Source organism: Betta splendens, chromosome 12 (assembly GCF_900634795.4).
Source record: "Betta splendens chromosome 12, fBetSpl5.4, whole genome shotgun sequence".
Lineage (NCBI taxonomy): Eukaryota > Metazoa > Chordata > Actinopteri > Anabantiformes > Osphronemidae > Betta > Betta splendens.
The window spans coordinates 7,168,368-7,185,401 of NC_040892.2; the positions used below are offsets into that span (position 1 = coordinate 7,168,368).

General features: G+C 45.2%; 3 protein-coding genes across 10 annotated transcripts; 1 reads left to right on the plus strand and 2 right to left on the minus strand.

The window, feature by feature from the left end:
• Window positions 1-211: 211 nt before the first annotated feature.
• On the minus strand, window positions 212-4,613 carry gsdf (gonadal somatic cell derived factor). The gene is made up of 6 exons (XM_029170098.3): window positions 4,377-4,613; window positions 3,868-4,022; window positions 3,669-3,752; window positions 3,452-3,579; window positions 1,465-3,317; window positions 212-1,363 (listed from the first exon to the last, which is right to left on the minus strand). Exons 1-5 carry the CDS (start codon window positions 4,487-4,489, stop codon window positions 3,189-3,191), a joined length of 609 nt encoding a protein of 202 aa, XP_029025931.1. The 5' UTR covers window positions 4,490-4,613; the 3' UTR covers window positions 212-1,363; window positions 1,465-3,188.
• Window positions 4,614-6,553: 1,940 nt separating this feature from the next.
• Window positions 6,554-10,795, plus strand: LOC114867430 (serine/threonine-protein phosphatase with EF-hands 2-like). 6 transcript variants are annotated; one of them, XM_029170088.3, is made up of 19 exons: window positions 6,555-6,933; window positions 7,051-7,178; window positions 7,264-7,281; window positions 7,388-7,396; window positions 7,472-7,599; window positions 7,740-7,791; window positions 7,884-8,059; window positions 8,149-8,263; window positions 8,331-8,377; window positions 8,474-8,640; window positions 8,741-8,777; window positions 8,857-9,006; window positions 9,101-9,400; window positions 9,478-9,663; window positions 9,731-9,873; window positions 9,960-10,066; window positions 10,147-10,310; window positions 10,384-10,471; window positions 10,550-10,795. In XM_029170088.3, the coding sequence occupies exons 2-19, from the start codon at window positions 7,127-7,129 to the stop codon at window positions 10,732-10,734; spliced, it is 2,124 nt and encodes a 707-aa protein (XP_029025921.1). In that variant the 5' UTR covers window positions 6,555-6,933; window positions 7,051-7,126; the 3' UTR covers window positions 10,735-10,795. The 6 variants fall into 6 exon arrangements, with proteins under 6 accessions (XP_029025918.1, XP_029025921.1, XP_055369209.1 ...); XM_029170085.3 differs by having other exon boundaries at window positions 6,554-6,933; window positions 7,388-7,599; XM_055513234.1 differs by lacking the exon at window positions 7,740-7,791 and having other exon boundaries at window positions 6,556-7,178; window positions 7,388-7,599.
• Window positions 10,796-11,113: 318 nt separating this feature from the next.
• Window positions 11,114-16,737, minus strand: nup54 (nucleoporin 54). 3 transcript variants are annotated; one of them, XM_029170094.2, is made up of 15 exons: window positions 16,590-16,737; window positions 16,063-16,170; window positions 15,618-15,707; window positions 15,434-15,469; window positions 14,892-14,978; window positions 14,302-14,460; window positions 13,945-14,165; window positions 13,666-13,853; window positions 13,288-13,484; window positions 13,137-13,191; window positions 12,787-12,880; window positions 12,491-12,598; window positions 12,211-12,330; window positions 11,841-11,951; window positions 11,114-11,708 (listed from the first exon to the last, which is right to left on the minus strand). In XM_029170094.2, exons 1-15 carry the CDS (start codon window positions 16,630-16,632, stop codon window positions 11,580-11,582), a joined length of 1,746 nt encoding a protein of 581 aa, XP_029025927.1. In that variant the 5' UTR covers window positions 16,633-16,737; the 3' UTR covers window positions 11,114-11,579. The 3 variants fall into 3 exon arrangements, with proteins under 3 accessions (XP_029025927.1, XP_029025926.1, XP_029025928.1); XM_029170093.2 differs by having other exon boundaries at window positions 15,305-15,469; XM_029170095.2 differs by lacking the exon at window positions 15,434-15,469.
• Between the last annotated feature and the right edge of the window lie 297 nt (window positions 16,738-17,034).

Below are 17,034 nucleotides of genomic sequence, written 5' to 3' on the forward strand. Positions count from 1 at the left end.
CAGTGGTTGGTTGATGTAAATGACAGAAGCATGAATCATCACCTCCATAAATTCGGGCGACGGCCAGTAGGTGGCGCTGTCAGTCTATCAGGGACACCAAGACGCAGTAGATGCGGTTCTACTGCGTCTTCAAGGTAAAAACCTTGAAGCGGACTGAACATTTTCACGTTCACTTTGTTCGTTGCACCTCATTTACATCGATGACGAAACGTTACTGTAAAAGGAAGACGTTTAATATCTGCTTAAACGCTAACATCTCATATTTACATTCTACATTTCACAGAACGTTTGCTGGTTTTGCATGAATCCAGCACAGCACTGACTACATACATTGCATATTTTTTAATAAATGTGTCTTATATTTTGTCTCTTTTAAACATGCAAAGTCATGCATTATTTGGGGTTTTGAAGCTAAAAAACCCCAACAATGTTTAGCTACATAAGCCACATAAGACATAAACAGTAATGCTCATTTATTCTGATTCCTATATAAACAGAAATTTGTTTAAAATGAATGGATATATGCTGAATAATGTAAACAGGGTATCGTTTACGTTGACGTGTAAATAAGCTTCAAAGTTTATACATATGTAGAAATTAATGTACCTGTTCCTGCGACGAGGAACGGCACATTTAGACAGTCTGGATTTTTTCTTCTGGCTGATTTGAAAAGTCAAGCACCATAACGACATTTTGAATAAAACGTTTTGGTTGCTGAAAAAACAAGAACATCAACACAGAAAGTGGAGAACGCTTTAACCAGTCCAGTTGTTTGTTCCTTTCCTCTTTTTCACTTACCGTTTTTTTAAATAGTTTATCATCATTTGGACTTTTTCACACAACACTAAGCCTTAATAAGCTCATCTTTGCTTGCAGACTTTTCTAATATGTTTCTTGAAACCTATGGAAAAAAGTCAAGCAGTATAAATATTCTCAGTGTACTATGTACGTGAGGACTTTATAGTTCAGGTAAAAGTAAAAGACCTGCGACTTTTTTAGCCACCGGCTCGTTGGTTGGGATAATTTGGACTCCTCTGCCAGAAGGTGACCAGTAGCGGAGGACATTTAAGCACCGTGTCCCCCAGGACGTCCTCCGGGGTCATAACCCGTATGCAGAACGACGTCCCAGCCGTCGCTGTGCTGAAATGCTCCGTGACGTCGTAACGGAGGCCGCAGTCGTCCGCGACGGTGGAGCGGCCGCTGTGCGCGCGCAGCGTGGTGGCACCGGGAGCGGTGGCTGTAACCTCCAACCGGTCAGGTCCCACTGCAGATAAATCCACGGGCAGCACCGCGTACGCTCGCTCGAAGCTCTCTCCTTTGATGCACTTGATCTCCGTGGACCAACAGTATTCCCCGAGTTCCCCTGCGGAGACACACAGTTAGGACTCCCCGCGCGCATCATTACGCAGCGACAGAGACGCGACAGCGGAGAGTCCGGGTTTGAAATGTAAAATGCCTCGTTACCTTCTGTGGCGTCTGTGAGCCGTATGTTACGCTGGTCCTCAAGCTGCAGCTTTAGGATGTAAGTCATCCCGGTGCACTCCATTAAACAGCGCGTGACTTTGGGTACCGTGCTGGAGATCGGTCTCAGCGGGGATTCCTCCTCTGAACATTCAATGGCCCCGTCAGCGAGCACGAGCTGGGACAGGAACCCGACGGACACCAGCGCAGTGAAGTATCCTGACATTGTCCTCATTAACACATTCAGTTAGTTGCGGCGTTGAGTTTTACGCGCAGGTCCCGCTGTTCTCTATTCGAGCCGTTTACTGCAGGTTTTTAATCCTAAACAAGCCGAGAATCATGAAAGAGCCCTTGAGCATCCACATAGAAGCCTGGAGCGCAAATGCATCCGCGGCCACACGAACGGCTGAGGGCGTGAGCAGCGCAGCAGCAGCAGCACCAGCCGCAGCAGATCTGGGCAGAGTCCAGTGTTACTCACACTGGAAACGCTCCCAAGGTGTAAAAATACACCCCAGCACTTGTGCCAGCGTTTCTTGTGTTCCTGCCCCCCTGGCACAGTGAACTAGTTTATTAAAACAATGTTGTTATGAAGAGTCACATCAGTTATATATAGAATCTGTGGTGATTTGATCTGTCTTTATTTGAACATGCAAGAAATCACTGAACGGGTACAAATAACATACAGTAAAAGAACAATCTTTTGATTTGGTTCAATGTGGTGTCATCATCCTTAATATCTGAAAAGTGTAAAATGAAAAAGCAAAACCATAAAACATACTTTATGCACAATGAGACACAAAAACTGATTATACAAAATTCAAATGAAATGTTTTGACCCATAAGAAAAAAGAACAGACACTAAAATGTTTGTCAATTTTTTTAGATGGATCTTTAAAATTTAATGCTACTGGTTAAGTCACTGTTTTAATATTGCATAATGAAACATATTTTCTTTGACTTCTCACCATATTAGGCTCAGATTTTTCTTTCTACCGGTTGAAACATGCTAATGGAGCGTTGCCAATGAACATACGTGGAAGAAGTCACAGCAGTTCATATCCTGCAGGTTTAGTTGTAAAAGAGAAAAAAAAAAGAAAAAGAAAAAAAAACGAAGAAGAATCCAGATTTGAATTAATTTCCACAAGAGGAGATACTAATTTGACAGCTGACCTGCAGGAAGATTTGGCTGCGGACAGGCTCACATATTTGGAGGGAACACTCAGTAACTGTTATAAATAAAGTTCTACACTGTGGAGATATTTAAAGATAACGTGACAGTATTTATTACACCAGCGAAGTGCCAGCTGCACTTCACTAAGACATTTCCCTGTGATTAAAGATACACTTTTACAGAGAAAGAAATATTATACTGGCTATAAATCTTGTTTTAATGACTTAAGGGAACTGTTGAACACAATTTCAAAGCAACATTGTTAGTTCAGTTGTCTATTGATTTTTCAGTTATAACCATTTATGTTTTGTTGTATCAATTTTAGTGGCAACAAAAAAATAGAAACGTCAAATTGAATTACAGAGACTTTGCTTCAATTCCCACACTCTGTGTTGAGTACGCTTTGTAATAAGATAAGATAGCTTGGACAGCCAAAGGGAAATAGTCTGCAAAAGCAGTACTTGTGAGAGAACAGAGGTGCGTTTTCTGAATTCAGCGTTGTTGTGTGCGCGCCAGGTAGACCGCAGATGTCACGTACTCAACCGCAAAACAAGCTCTACTCCGCGGCTCCGGGTCCGCAGGCGCAGCTGCGAGTCAGCTGCACGGAGGAAATCACAACGGTGCCCAAGTCGTCCATGTAGACGATGGGAAGCGTCTGCTGGGAGGCGGGGAGGCAGCGTGGCACCTGGAGCAGAGCAGAGGGACAGAGGCTCGGGTAAAACTGGACACCAGCTTCAGGAGAAAGGCTTCAGGCTAGAAAGTACAGTACATGGAATCCATCACGCTTGTTGATTTACATTTAAATGTGGAGGACTGTACCTGCGAATCTGCATCCTGGGAGTGGCGGCGCGATGAACACTGCACGGTGTCTGTTTCAGGGTTGCAGAGTACACAGCGGACCACGGTGACGCTGGGAGGATGGATCACCCAGTTGTCCCATCCCAGATCTGGGAGATGGGAAAATGTATGTAATATTACTCAGGTTATTACACTTCTTATTGAAGCAACATGCACGACAATGTCTGCAATGGTGTACCTTTCATGAAGACCTCATAGGCCATGGAGCAGCACTTCAGACCAGTGCTGTTTCCAACATCAGCGGACACAGACAAACCAGAAACTAGTGGAACCAGAACAGTAGAAGAAAGTTAAGGTTTTGATCTGCTCAACTTAAAGACGAGAGTTTGCACTGTATTATTCACTAGTGGTTTGTGTGAATTTTGGATTCCTCTCACCCGTAGCATTTGCTGTGGGGTAAATGGCACTGAACACACTGTTCCATTGCTCTCTGACGCTGTCCAGCCCACCAGCAGGCAGCTGGGGTTCAGCCTGCAGGTTGAGCCCCCTGAGCAGGGCCCTCCTGACCGACTGCTGCGATTCCCCACGGCACCTGAACACAGCACAACCTGCATTCGTTAGTTACTCTGTTTCAAGAGTGATAAATGTGGTGGTTGAATGACGGGAACCATTGGGAAGAGTTTAGAGACATTTTGTTAAGCCAAGCTGAGAGGCCGCGAGTCCAACAAATACACAGCTGGAGTTTAAATGGAGCAATTTATTACTTCTCTCCACAAAATTCCTAGAAACCAAAGGGTCAACATAACCCAGAATCACCCACAGAACCTAATGTTTCTCTTGGACTCATATGAAAAAGGCCTCACTGTTTAAGAGCGAGGGAAACATCTGCAACATAAAAAAAAAATTCAAATCCTCCTATGCAGCCTTGTACAGCTCTGATACCGACCTGTGTTGGGAAACCAAAGCGCTTGCGTGTTCCTCCCTGGGTGGCTGCAAAACGAATGCGACCACCGTCGACGAGCCCAGGAGCAGTGTGATGAGGGCGAGCGTGAAGGACATGGTGGATGAGCTGGACGGTCAGAGACGAACCCGCAGGCAGTGGATGAGCGTCTGCTGTGTGGCTGGAGGAGGAGACGAGACGGGGATGCTCTACTTAGGTAGCTGTTTGTCGGGGCCTGGGAACCTGGCTTTTTATCTGCCTGTACCCCAGCTTGGCCTTGAGATGCTTGACATTGTTGTCCTGTCCCCTGTTCTGTGTGAAAGCGTATGAGGAGCATAATCTGGCGGAAAGGAGAGAGAGAAAAAGATACTAATGTTGTTACCACAAACCGCCAGAATCCAGAGGTGGGAAGAAAAAAGCTTTGTATATCTTATAGATATTAAGTCCAGCAGCAGACTAATTAGTTTGTTTAATAATCATAATACATTTTGATAATTTAACTGAAAGTTTTAGGATAGCCTCTAAAATGTAAAATACATTTATGCGGGTTAGAACATGGTTTGCAGGTCCTAAACGCTATTCGCAGAAAGAAACACAACAACAACAGACCACACAAGTAAAAAAAAAAAAAAAAAAGAGCGGTTTATTCATTTCATTACTTCCCATTTGTTGGCCTGACATGAAAGGCTCAAATCAGCCCTGTTAAACACAATAGTAATATTATTCCAGGGCAGCTATTCAAGGACAGGATCTGGGGTGCAGACATGTGGCAATAATCAGGGCTGCAGGTGATGTTCATATCTAGAAGCCAACAGTCAGGAAAGCTTGGCAGCGCTGACGGCTGAGCGAGCCACGTCCTCAGATGCCCTCTCCTCTGATTCCTCACCACGGCCTGAACAGCAGAACCTTCTCATGTGGCTCAGCATGAAGAGCAATCGGGGTCCCCAAGTTACACATATAATATAAAGCCAAATGGTTTCAGTAGTATCAATTATCATAATAATAATAATTATTAATACTATAATAATAACCTTCTCTGGCATTGTTGGCTGGAAAGGGTTCTCTGACTTATATCCGACCTCTTCTGCTGCTCAATTAGTCGCAGCCCTGCAGCACTTTATGTCCCAACACTATCCGGGCATCACAACACAAAAATGTGTCGAGATCTTGCGTAAGAAGCTCCGCAGGTCTCAACAACACGGCGAGGAGCTCAATTACAGGTCGTAAATTATTGTCGTGTCTCAACATCTCCACGCGGGAACAAACCATACCTTAGCAGACATAATATTGGTTTTTGTGTTGGTGGAACCGTTTTTTTTTTTCTGTCACATGCAGAAAAGCACAGCTTGAGGCTTTACTGTTGCTTGTTCCGTCTTTAGATGTGTGTCACCAGGTTATTGCTATAATAGAATATTCACCAGTGGAGTATTTAACACCTGTAATTAGAAATAAGGTTTCCTTCTCCGCATCAATGAGTCCTTGAGCCCCACGTCTCCCACCACCTTCCTGCTGCTGTGCGCCGGCGCTGGCTGCGATCACAAAGGGCCTTTACAAACAGACGGGGAGCTGCGGAGGACGTGTGGGACAGATGTTTCATGGGCCGACAACAGAGCTGACATTCTTTCAACACGTGAAAAAAAAAAAAAAAAACAGGAGGAGAGGAGATGTGCAGGAGCCTTGCTACTTTTCATCGGTGTCTAATCTGACATGAATTGAGTAAAAAATGTAGCAGGACGTGAAGAGGCGGCACAGAGAAGTTACATAGAGGATCTCACCTGTGGGAAATATTAATACAGAGATACATTTCAAAGTACACGTCCAATGAATACTACTATTGTGTCATATTTATTCTGGAGCTCCCTCTAAAGGTATATGAACAGTACAATTAATTATTATAACTAATTATTGATTATTAAAATAATTAACAATGTATTATCTGTTTGTTTCACTGTCATCTTCTGCATCTGCTGGAGCATCTGTTCACCACTGTTTTTTCACAGATACATAAATACGTCGAGCATCTGTGGAAACTGTTGACACAGAGTGTCACAAACGGAACCCTCCTAAATATTCTAAATATTCAAAACTCCCAGTTATAAATGTTATCGCCGAGTATCAAGGCCACGCCGGACTTAGAATAGAAGTTCACAATCGGCATCTGTTGCTAATGATGCACGGAGGCTCTGCTATGTTTAGAATGGGGGAGTCAAACAAACAGCTGGCGCTCCCGTTTCCTAACTCATGCTGCGGCTCCTGTGTTATTTTAGGAGTATGTCAGACTCTAGTGGTAGATGACCACTTAACTGTATTCTGTCCTATGAGTCACAGCTGTTAATCGCTGTGACTCATGTGTGGATGTGAGTCGTAGTGAGGTTTAATCCTAAGCCGCTTGTGTCCACCGGCAGATGCAGTCAGAGCACGTCTGCACTGAGCTAATAGGAAATGGAAGAATCACAGTCGTGAGCCCTTCGTCACAGCGTGGCCGGAAAAAGCTGTACACATAGAGAAGAAGAAGGAGATTTTTGAAGACAGGAGGAGAATGAAAGACAAGTAACGCAAGCAGGTACAGCTGGAACTGCTCTGTTTTAGAGTCTGTGTGTGTATTAAGTCGGAACCAAAATATATTTAGTCACTAATCTTGAGTGAACATTGTAAAAACTTCTTATTGCATTTTTACCAGGTTGCAAAATGCAAGGCCAAACATCTGAGCCTCCCAAATGAAGGAATGTGTGTCTCAGTGACAACAGCAAAGGGTCATGGGATGCGGCGTGGGAAAATCAGAGCCACGGCCGGATAAATGTGACCAAGGTGTGGACAAAGTCTCACTTTTAAATCAGTGCTTATTTATTCTGCGCTAATTTAATGTCTGTCGTTGCTTGTATGTGGTTTCCAGTGAGCATCTCGGTTCCAGGTGAATTCCTGTTTTTATTTAATCACATTTTCATGCTTTGCCCGTGGAAACGTCTCAGTTGACAGTGTTTGACCGTCTTTACTGTGTTGTGTGCTGCTCTGTGAAGCTGCCACCGGTGAGTCCTTCGGCCCAGAACCAACTGGATGTTCGGACCTGTTTTTACTGCCTACTCAACCCTGTCCGCCTCCAGCCATCAGAGCCGCTCTGCTGATCCAGCGCTGGTACCGTCAATATGTGGCGCGACTGGAGATGAGGCGCAGGTGCACGTGGAACATCTTCCAGTCCATCGAATATGCCGGAGAACAAGATCAGATCAAGGTGAGTGGTTTCCGGAAACCTCGGTGGGTTTCAGGTTTCAGGTTCTGATCTGACACTGTAGCTTCTGAACTAAAAGGACATTTCCCGCGTCTTCTTTCTGCTAATTTAGCCGTAAATCAAACCAGTTTCTCATCCTGCAGCTTTATAATTTCTTCGGCTTCCTGATGGACCACTTCACCCCAGGCACTGAGAGTGAGGCAGCTCACGGGCTCATTCACAGACTATAGATAGTTTCCTTTGGATCACTGACACTCTGATTCCATCTTTGCCTCTCCGGCTTCAAGGGAATCTGATCTCTCACATCTTTCACGAGAATGAAACGTGCCGCGACGTCGAATGGGAGACGTGCGTCTGCTACCAGAGCGTCGAGGTTCCCGACAGCTACGGCGGCCCCCGTCCGACCTTCCCCATGAGCTTCTGCGGCGTGTCGGGGCTGCTGGAGGCCTTCAAGCGAAAACAAGTAGGCACCCGCACGAAAGGCTGCGGCACAGCCCGGAACGAGCCCGGTGTCTGATCACGCCTCCCGCTCCCGCCCGTTTCTCCCAGTAGCAGCTCCACGCTCGGTACGTGCTGCAGCTCCTCGGAGAAACCTGGAGGCTCCTCAGGGTGCTTCCCAATATCAACCACGTCGCCGCCCGCCGCTCCAGGGAGATCACCATATGTGGTACGGTGCGATGCCCGTTGTCGTCACGCCGCCAACGCGTGCTCACGCTCTCCCTGTTCCTTCCCAGGGGACTTGCACGGGCAGCTTGAGGACCTATTGCTGATCTTCTACAAGGTGCCGACGCCGCCTGAATCGTCATATTGTCACACGGGGGGGGGGGGGGGGGGGGGGGGGGGGGGTCATTTAAAATAACACCCTCCGTCTCCGCAGAACGGTTTGCCGTCCTCAGAGAAACCGTACGTCTTCAACGGGGACTACGTGGACCGTGGGAAAAGCTCCCTGGAGATCCTGCTCATCCTGTTCGGCTTCCTGCTGGTCTATCCCAACGACGTCCATCTGAACAGGGGGAACCACGAGGACCACATTGTTAACCTGAGGTCAACTCGCCTGTAGAATCACATTATCTCTTGCTTTTTGAATAAAGTTCTGCAAGATGTGTGTGGTCCGTGTCCTAATTCTGTTTAATGCTTTCATCAGGTATGGTTTCACTAAAGAGGTTCTGGCAAAGTACAGGGTAGGTTTATATTACTTCTAATGCTAGTTGAGTGTGTTTAAATTGAAGTAGGTCACCTCAGTGCTGGCTTTGACTGCAGGTGCATGGCAAGAAGATCCTGAAGCTGCTTCAGAAGATCTTCAGCTGGCTGCCGTTGGCCACGGTGATCGATCACAAGGTGCTCGTCGTGCATGGAGGGATCTCTGGCGACACCGACCTCCACACCATAGCCAGAATGGACAGACACAGAGTGAGACTGAGACTGGGCATCGGTTAAACGAACGCTATTCACCTTTAAATATCCCAAATGCATATTATTGTGATCTGTGGTTTTGCTTGTGCAGTATGTTTCGGCCCTCAGGCCGTCTAAAACGACCCGGCACGTATTCAGAGGCTGCAACAACCCGGCAGCGAACAGCAGGGATGGTTCTGACGGTCGACGCCGAGCGTGGTCTTTGACTCACCGCAGCTCTGCACCGGGTCACAAACACAGTCAACGCAGCTGGTCGGTGGAGGAGGAGCTCAAGAGGAGGCGCAGACTCGCTGGGTTCGACCAGTCCTACGGAGACCTAAAAAAGGCTGACTGGGACTCAGACCCAGACTCTGGGGAGACTATGGAGACAGATGAGCACGAGTGGAAACAAGTAAGTGGCAGACACACAAAATTAAACATGAAACCAACTCCGTTTATTCTTCATTCGCCTGACATTGATGAGCTCAGATAGTGGATTTGCTGTGGAGTGACCCAATGCCCCAAAACGGCTGCATTGCCAATGAGGTGAGAGGCGGGGGCTGTTACTGGGGGCCGGACGTCACCGACGACGTGCTGGGAAGACACAACCTCCAGCTCCTCATCCGTTCCCACGAGTGCAAACAGGATGGATACGAGATCTGCCACAACCGCAAAGTGAGTGCACGGTCACAGGGTTCTGGTAGAGGCATGTGGATGGAACGCTGCCTTCTGTTGCATCCAGGTGGTGACCATCTTCTCAGCGTCTAACTACTATGAGGTGGGCAGCAATAGAGGAGCCTACATACGCATGGGTCAGGATCTGGTCCCGCACTTCATTCAGTACCAGGCCAGTCACACTTGCAGGGCGCTGTCCCTGAGGCAGAGGTACAAACAGACGTGTGGCTGTATACTAAGCGTGGAAAATACAGAATTATAACATGCTCCTGTGGGGTGTACCTGTTGTTTGTCAGTGTTGGATGGACAGAGAGATCCGCTCTGCGAGCTCTGAGGGAACAGCTGTTCGTGCACAAGTCCGATCTCATCGCCGCCTTCCAGGAGTTCGATCCCGACAGCACAGGTACCGCACAAAGGCACGCTCGGCGGGGACGATGCAGTGAGTCGGAATGTCAGAACTCCACCGTGACGTCTGTGTCGCAGGGACCATCTCTCTAAGCCACTGGGCCAGTGCCGCTGAGAGCGTCCTGCAGCTGGGCCTGCCCTGGAGGGTGCTGCGCTCTCAGCTCGTCGGCAACACGCAGCACGGAGCGGTGGACTACCAGCAGTGGATCAGGGAACTCTCCATCACGGAGCCCCAGCTACAGGTGCGACCTGCAATTCTGGTTGACGCAAATGTTTGAGTTGACTTCAAGTAACAATGTGCATAATTCCTGACAGATCTCCGACACCAGTATTCTAGAGACAATGTACAAAAACCACTCCAACCTGGAAACCATCTTCCGGATTATTGACACAGACCACTCAGGTCAGTAAGCAGCCCGTCATGAAATACATGAGTATTACAAACGTAGTCGGCTAAAACGTCCTCCATGTTTTCGCTCAGGTCTAATCTCTTTCGAGGAGTTTCGTCAGACCTGGAAGCTCCTGAGCTCCCATCTCAAGACCGAGATCAGTGAAAAGGCCATTGCAGACCTGGCTCAGAGCATCGACTTCAACAAGGACGGAAGCATCGACATAAACGAGTTCCTGGAGGCTTTCCGGCTGGTAGAACTCTGTGCACACACCTGAGGACTACAACCAGTCATCGTAGCTGTACATGCTGCATAGAACAAGTAAAACTATAACAGACTCTTCTGATCCTCTAATTGTTAGATAGTATAACCTTTTGCAGCATTCATATCTGCAAAACTAGTAACAAACCTGTACTTCACTTCATGTGTAATTCAGACCTTTGCGATTTAGGTGACCCCCCCAGGGAGGGATATAATCTATCTTAAAGCAGTTTAATCAGTTTAGCTGCCCATCAGTCTTTCATCCTTGTGAGGATGTGAAACCAGGTCATGAATCCTATCAACTAAAGTCCAACATTGATGAGATGTTGGAAAAGGATTGTCTGAAGTAGTAAACACAGAGAACGTGAGAGGAGCATCACGCACAACAATGCAACTGCATGCAATCTCACTCATAGTGGCACTGCAGAAACACAGAACCTTCACTGGAGTTGGTCCATGTTTGCACTGTGCACATGAAATGAGATAGAGTTTATTTAAATGAAATTTAATAATATTCTACCAACAGCATACAAAACAAATAAAGATGTATTTACAATCTTTCAATAACAATGCACACCCAACCCCAAAGCTTGTTTACATGCCAGCCACGTTCATAGTCTCATTCATAATTTGATTCGACAAGAGAGAAGCCAGCTATTAATAGAAGAGACTGAGTCTTTCCATTAAGGTCTCTATATCGGGTCACTGATTTGTTGGTTCTGATAACGAGTTCTGATAAACCTGATAAAGTAGTGAATAAAAGTCTCTCCTTTAAATGTAACCTTCAGTTCAAGTTTGACCCAATGTGTGTTGGCTTGTGTGGGCCGACGCAGCAGAGATGTGCCTGTATATAGGGCAGTCTCAGCTCAAGATGCCTCCTCTCATGTGTCCACTGTCGCTCAACCCATGCTCTATGAGTTTGATGTCCTCCAAGTCATCTTTGATGACACTGATCAAATGACTTAGGCCATCCTGTTGCTGCTTCAAGTGCTGGAAACCAGAGAAGAGTACAAAGTGTTTTCTATCAGGCCAACACTCACATTAAACTGAGGTAAAGCTGCACATTAGGGCTTTGAAACAACAGAAAAATAGGAGACATTGCATAGATATTTTGGCTCTCACTTGTCTGATTTCTCTGAGGAGGTCTGCATCGACGCTGTACCGCTCTTCTGATCTCACGGCTCCAAAATGGTTCTGCATCCGGATTTGAGACATTAGTTCATTCAGGCGACCCTGGAAGATAAGACAACACAGAAAACAGCACTGTAATATGTAGCAAAAGCTTAAAGTGGCAATTTAATCTGTAACGGCTGTAAAACATCATAGATTGTGTGTATTCCCAAATACAGAAGCTTAATTAAATAAGTCTGTAACTCCATTTGGTTTCAAAGAAAACATGACATGAATTTAAAACGTCCTTTCAGAGCAGCAGTAAAACTATTTCCTAATTTCTGTGCTGTGTGTTCTTGTAACTGCTACAGTTTAACCTTACCTTGAACTGTGTGGGTGCATTGAGTTCAGACTGAATGGTGTCCAGCTGCACTCGGAGATGCTCCTCGTCCACTTGGATAGCATAACCACTTTTCCTCTGAATCTCTTGTTTAATTAGCACCTTCCAGGAAAACAGGAGGGGAAAAGATAGATGAAGGCAGAAGCATGGGCCTGGTGACACGTTCACATGGTACTCATTACAGTTCAATTCACTATTCCTTGAAAAGGGGAACTAGACCCAACAACTTCACAGAAGAATGTTAAAAATATGAGGCAGCTACCTGGAGCACCCTGTGAGAGAGATCCATCAGCTTCCTCTTGTACTGGGCAATCTTGGCCACAGTGGTTGCCTGGTTCTGCTGCAGTTCACTGATGTCATTTGCAATAATCTGCAAGTCCATAAATGGAGCGGTGGAGAAAAAAAACAATCTCACAGTTGTTGTATTAGGAATTTTTGGTCAGGACAAAATCAAAAGTACGGTCATAGACATAAACTTTTTAGCTCTTTTTACCTATTAAGATTATTGTTATAATTAACAAGACTTTTAAGGGTTCTGCAGGATTTTTTTTAACTTACATCCACTCTGGTTTGGTGCTGCTTGGTCATCTGCTCCTGAATCTGGAGCCTGCGCAAGAGTTCCTTAAAACCCACCATGGGAACTGGAATTAACCTGAAGACAAACATGAAAATGGCGTTATTACCATTATTATGCCATATTTGTATGTGAACACTTATTGGTTAAAAAATACGCAGTGACTGACATTTTTTTCTCAGTGGAAGAATGAAGCACATCAAACTATATTCAAAAGGAAACTATCAACCCATCAGTTCCTCTGATAACTGCTCATTTTGACAATGTCATGCTAACTTTACCAAATTAGATTAGACTGGGTTTTAAAAATACCAGCCTTCAGCTGCCATCATACCTCTCTGGGTCAGGGTTATCCACCTTGGCCTGCTCCCAAATGATGGGGTCAACTCCTGGTGAAAAGGAAATGATGCAACACATTAAATTACACTAAATCAAGCTGTGTTTGTGAGAGGTTGACACAAACATACTTGATTATATGCATTTACCTCCAGGAGCATTTTGCAACAGCTGCTTGAGCTGTGCTGGAGACAGCTCTGTGCGTGTGATGGACATGGCCACCCCAATCTGTGTAAGCTGAACCTTAATGTTGGCCTGCTCCAGGTAACCGAAGAGCGTGGTGGAAGGAAGACGCTTAGAAGTGCCGTTAGGAGAACGCTCAACCACGTAAATGACCACCTCTGTCCTGAAAGACACGCAATACACAGATGACACCTCATGTGATTTTAATAATGTTTGCTTATATACAGTAGACTGCAATTTATACTATTTGTAAACAAAACAGAGACAAGTGTGCGTCTCATGCAGGGTTCATACACAGTGTTAGAAGACCATCTGCAGTGGGAGGAGTAATAGTACAAACTTACTGGTCATCTGGCAAGGACTTGACCCCGTCTACATTGACAGTGAGTGTCTGGTTACTTCCAAGGACCTTGTGAAGCGACTCCACCAGCTGCTGCTGCTGCGCTCGCACATCAGCTTCCTTTTTATTGAGAACCAAGACCACAAAACCATCTTCATCCTTACTCTGTGGGACGCAGCTATAGCCCACTGCCTACAAAACAAAAAGACAAATGACATTTCATACTTGACATTAATTGAACCAAGTACCTTCAACTGCTTTGCTCAGCCCTTTGGCCTTTTACCTTAAATCTACAGAAAGGGTTTTCCTGGGTAAAGTCCACTGGCGGGTTGTTGTTGCTATAGAAGCCCTTCCCAGTCCCCCAGTAAGCCTGCAGTTGGTTCCATTTGGCTAAGATGGAGTCCCGCTCGTCTCCTAACAATGTGGGAGCTGACAGAGCAGTAACCTGCTGGTAAAGCTGGGTAGGTTGAGCCTGCTGCTGGGCCTGCTGGCCAAACAAACCTCCTGGCAGGAGAATGCCAAACAAAGACATCGAGGTTTACTTAACAGGCCTGAAAGCTTTGAGGGATTGGCAGCAAAATAAACAATTTGATTAAACAATTAAATTCATTATGAGTTAATTTGAAATACAGTATCTCACCTTGCTGCTGCTGATTTGGCTGGATATTAAAGCCTCCAAATCCACCCAGGCCAGTGGTTCCTAATCCTGTTCCAAATCCTGCGGTCCCAGTAGCTGTACCAGTGCCGAGTCCAGAGGTGAACCCAAACCCTTTGTTCTGTGTGTTACCAAAAAGGCTCCCTAAACAAAGAGGGAACATGGATTAACACCAATGAATGTCAGTTAGAGAAACATGGAAAAAGATTATTGCAGAAATAAGAAAATTTACACTGAGTCTAATTATATTATTAAGGTTATATTAGGCTAAATAATAAAAGAAACTGTATAGTACAGTTGAACAGCAGTACAGACTATGGCTCCAAATTAAGTATACCCTGATTTACACCTTACACTCACCATCAGTTTTTTTTAAAGGTGGATTCTGTTAGACTGCATTTAAAACAAGTATATAAACAGGCAACTGGGGCCTGTTGTGATGGTGTAAGAGAGACACCTTGTGGCAGCTTTTTTAAAAAAAACTGTGCTCTTCAAATTTAAATAATCAGCATGAAACAACAAAAATGGTACAAATTAATAAAAAAGAATAAATAAATAGCTACTCCACTTCTAACCTGTGGTGTTGGAGGGAGTAGCAAAGCTGAAAGTGGACCCTGGTGCAGCAGCACTAGTTGTAGTAGTCCCAAATCCGCCAAACGCACCTGAAAAGTAAAGGAAGCCATTACAAAGGGGATAAAAGGAAAACCACAAAAAATGGATGTGGGAATGAAACTGATGAATATTTGACATACATCACAAGAAATAAACTTGAATATGGTTAAACATTAATGGAGTTAAAAAAAATCATCCAAAGTGTTCTGGTCCTCAAAAATAATCAAATAATGGTAAACATGCAAATTAAAACGGCACCATGTGTTTCATGAGACAAATCAGCAAGTGAAATGAAAAAGCACTGCACCAAATGTCACTATAGATGAAAATGAATGTGCTTTACAGACAAAATATATCAATCACAAAGGTCATCTACCTGTGCTAGCCAGGCTATTACCAAAATTGAAAACAGTGCCAGTAGTGGTAGCTGTACCAAAGCACCCCACATTAAAGCTGACTGCTGCTGGGTTGGCATTTAAACCAAACCCTCCAAAACTAAACCCACCAGCCGTGGTGTTTCCAGCTCCCAGCCCCCCAAATCCTGCAGCCAGCGCAGGCAGGCAGCAGAAAAGAGAGGATAACACGGTGACATTAACTGGCAGAAAGTCAGGGCTAGAAGTGGGGGTTCATAAAGTGTAACAGTAATAGTCCTTAGAAATGACAGTTTGCACAGAATTCCTTTGCCTTACCAGTGTTGGTGGAGCCAAAACTAAATCCCGTGGCGGGTGCAGCAGCAGTGGTGGTGGTGGCGGCTGCCCCAAAACTAGGAGCTGTGAGAGCTACAAAGCAGAAATGACATTTCAATAAAACAAGTCTTCTTAAAACAGACATCAATAATCATATTCATTACACAGTACTGAGCAATACCCATTATAGAAAGCAGATCATGTGTTCACACACACACACACACACACACACACACACACACACACACACACACACTATATACGGTAATATTAAATGAAACTTACTGTACTTTACTCGCACAATCTGCCTGTTACTCCTAAAAAGTACTACACTTAATGACCAGAGGGAAATATCTCTCCAACAATAACTGACTATTAAACAGGCAGTGTGCGATCACTGCCAATCACACTCCAGAGCAGACATTTAGGACCAGAGTCGTGGACTTACTGCCGAATCCGGATGCGGCGGTGGTGGTGGTCGGTGCGGTGCCAAAGCCAAAAGCAGATGATGCTGTGGTCTTGGCACCAAATGAACCAAACGAGAACCCGGAATTGCCTTCAAGGAAACACAAAGTGCTTGAAGCGTTGCAAGCTATGACTGAAGAAAGCAGCTGACACTGATAAAATAACAACGTTCTGTAATTCTGGCTAGCAAAAACAGCAAACGTTAGCTAGCTAACCAACAAAGCCCATTGTAAAAGTGTTGTTAGACATGCGGCTAATACTGAAGGTAACTGAGTGCTGCTTCACTGAAACCTACATTAACATTAGGTTGCCACACAACATTTGAGTAAATGTCCTAAATATAAGCACATTTGACGTGCATCGTTAGCCGATGGCTAAGCCCACTGTCTTTAGCTGTCACACGACCACATAGAATGTTACAGTCGTAACGCACCTCCGTATACAGCATTTTGCAATACATAGGTGCCACGTTTCATTAACTTGTCCCTATAGTAAATAAAAAGCCCATACTTGCCGCTGGGTTACTCGTGGCGCCGCCAAAACTGAACGCCATGTTGCCTTTCACCAGGAACGGTGCACTCCTGCTTCTTCTTGAGGTTCAACAGCACTCGCGCAGCGCCACGGAGCGTCAGCGCCCCCTGGCGTCCGGATGACGTCAACGTGGTTAGTAAGTCAGCCAAATTACAGTGAACAAGGTTAGTTTTATGACGCCTCCAGGCGCTTTTGAAGTTATTTAAAACTTCGCTCCGAACAGGTCAGTACAAAGACAGTTTCCCATCAAATAGATGAATATGAAAACAGCCTTTTGTACTCGATATATTGTGTATGCCATTCTAACTCCCAATGAAAAATTGTGTTAATATCAAGCTTCATAGTAATAATATAATAAATAAGTATTTGGGTTTATAGTATTTTAATAATGTTTTTTCTAATAGTTATTTACTACAGCCTTCCA

What these genes read in the sequence shown, in the direction of transcription:
- gsdf (XM_029170098.3), bottom strand. Translation starts at nt 4,489, where the DNA reads ATGTCCTTCACGCTCGCCCTCATCACACTGCTCCTGGGCTCGTCGACG. An exon ending in GCTTTGGTTTCCCAACACAG is followed by an intron (nt 4,023 to 4,376) that starts GTCGGTATCAGA and finishes TGCTGTGTTCAG; the next exon opens with GTGCCGTGGGGAATCGCAGC. An exon ending in CCCCACAGCAAATGCTACGG is followed by an intron (nt 3,753 to 3,867) that starts GTGAGAGGAATC and finishes TGGTTCCACTAG; the next exon opens with TTTCTGGTTTGTCTGTGTCC.
- LOC114867430 (XM_029170085.3), top strand. Translation starts at nt 7,127, where the DNA reads ATGGGATGCGGCGTGGGAAAATCAGAGCCACGGCCGGATAAATGTGAC. An exon ending in GAGAACAAGATCAGATCAAG is followed by an intron (nt 7,600 to 7,739) that starts GTGAGTGGTTTC and finishes CTCATCCTGCAG; the next exon opens with CTTTATAATTTCTTCGGCTT. An exon ending in AGATCTGCCACAACCGCAAA is followed by an intron (nt 9,664 to 9,730) that starts GTGAGTGCACGG and finishes TGTTGCATCCAG; the next exon opens with GTGGTGACCATCTTCTCAGC.
- nup54 (XM_029170093.2), bottom strand. Translation starts at nt 16,632, where the DNA reads ATGGCGTTCAGTTTTGGCGGCGCCACGAGTAACCCAGCGGCAA. An exon ending in ATGCACCCACACAGTTCAAG is followed by an intron (nt 11,952 to 12,210) that starts GTAAGGTTAAAC and finishes CTTATCTTCCAG; the next exon opens with GGTCGCCTGAATGAACTAAT. An exon ending in TCCTCAGAGAAATCAGACAA is followed by an intron (nt 11,709 to 11,840) that starts GTGAGAGCCAAA and finishes TCTGGTTTCCAG; the next exon opens with CACTTGAAGCAGCAACAGGA.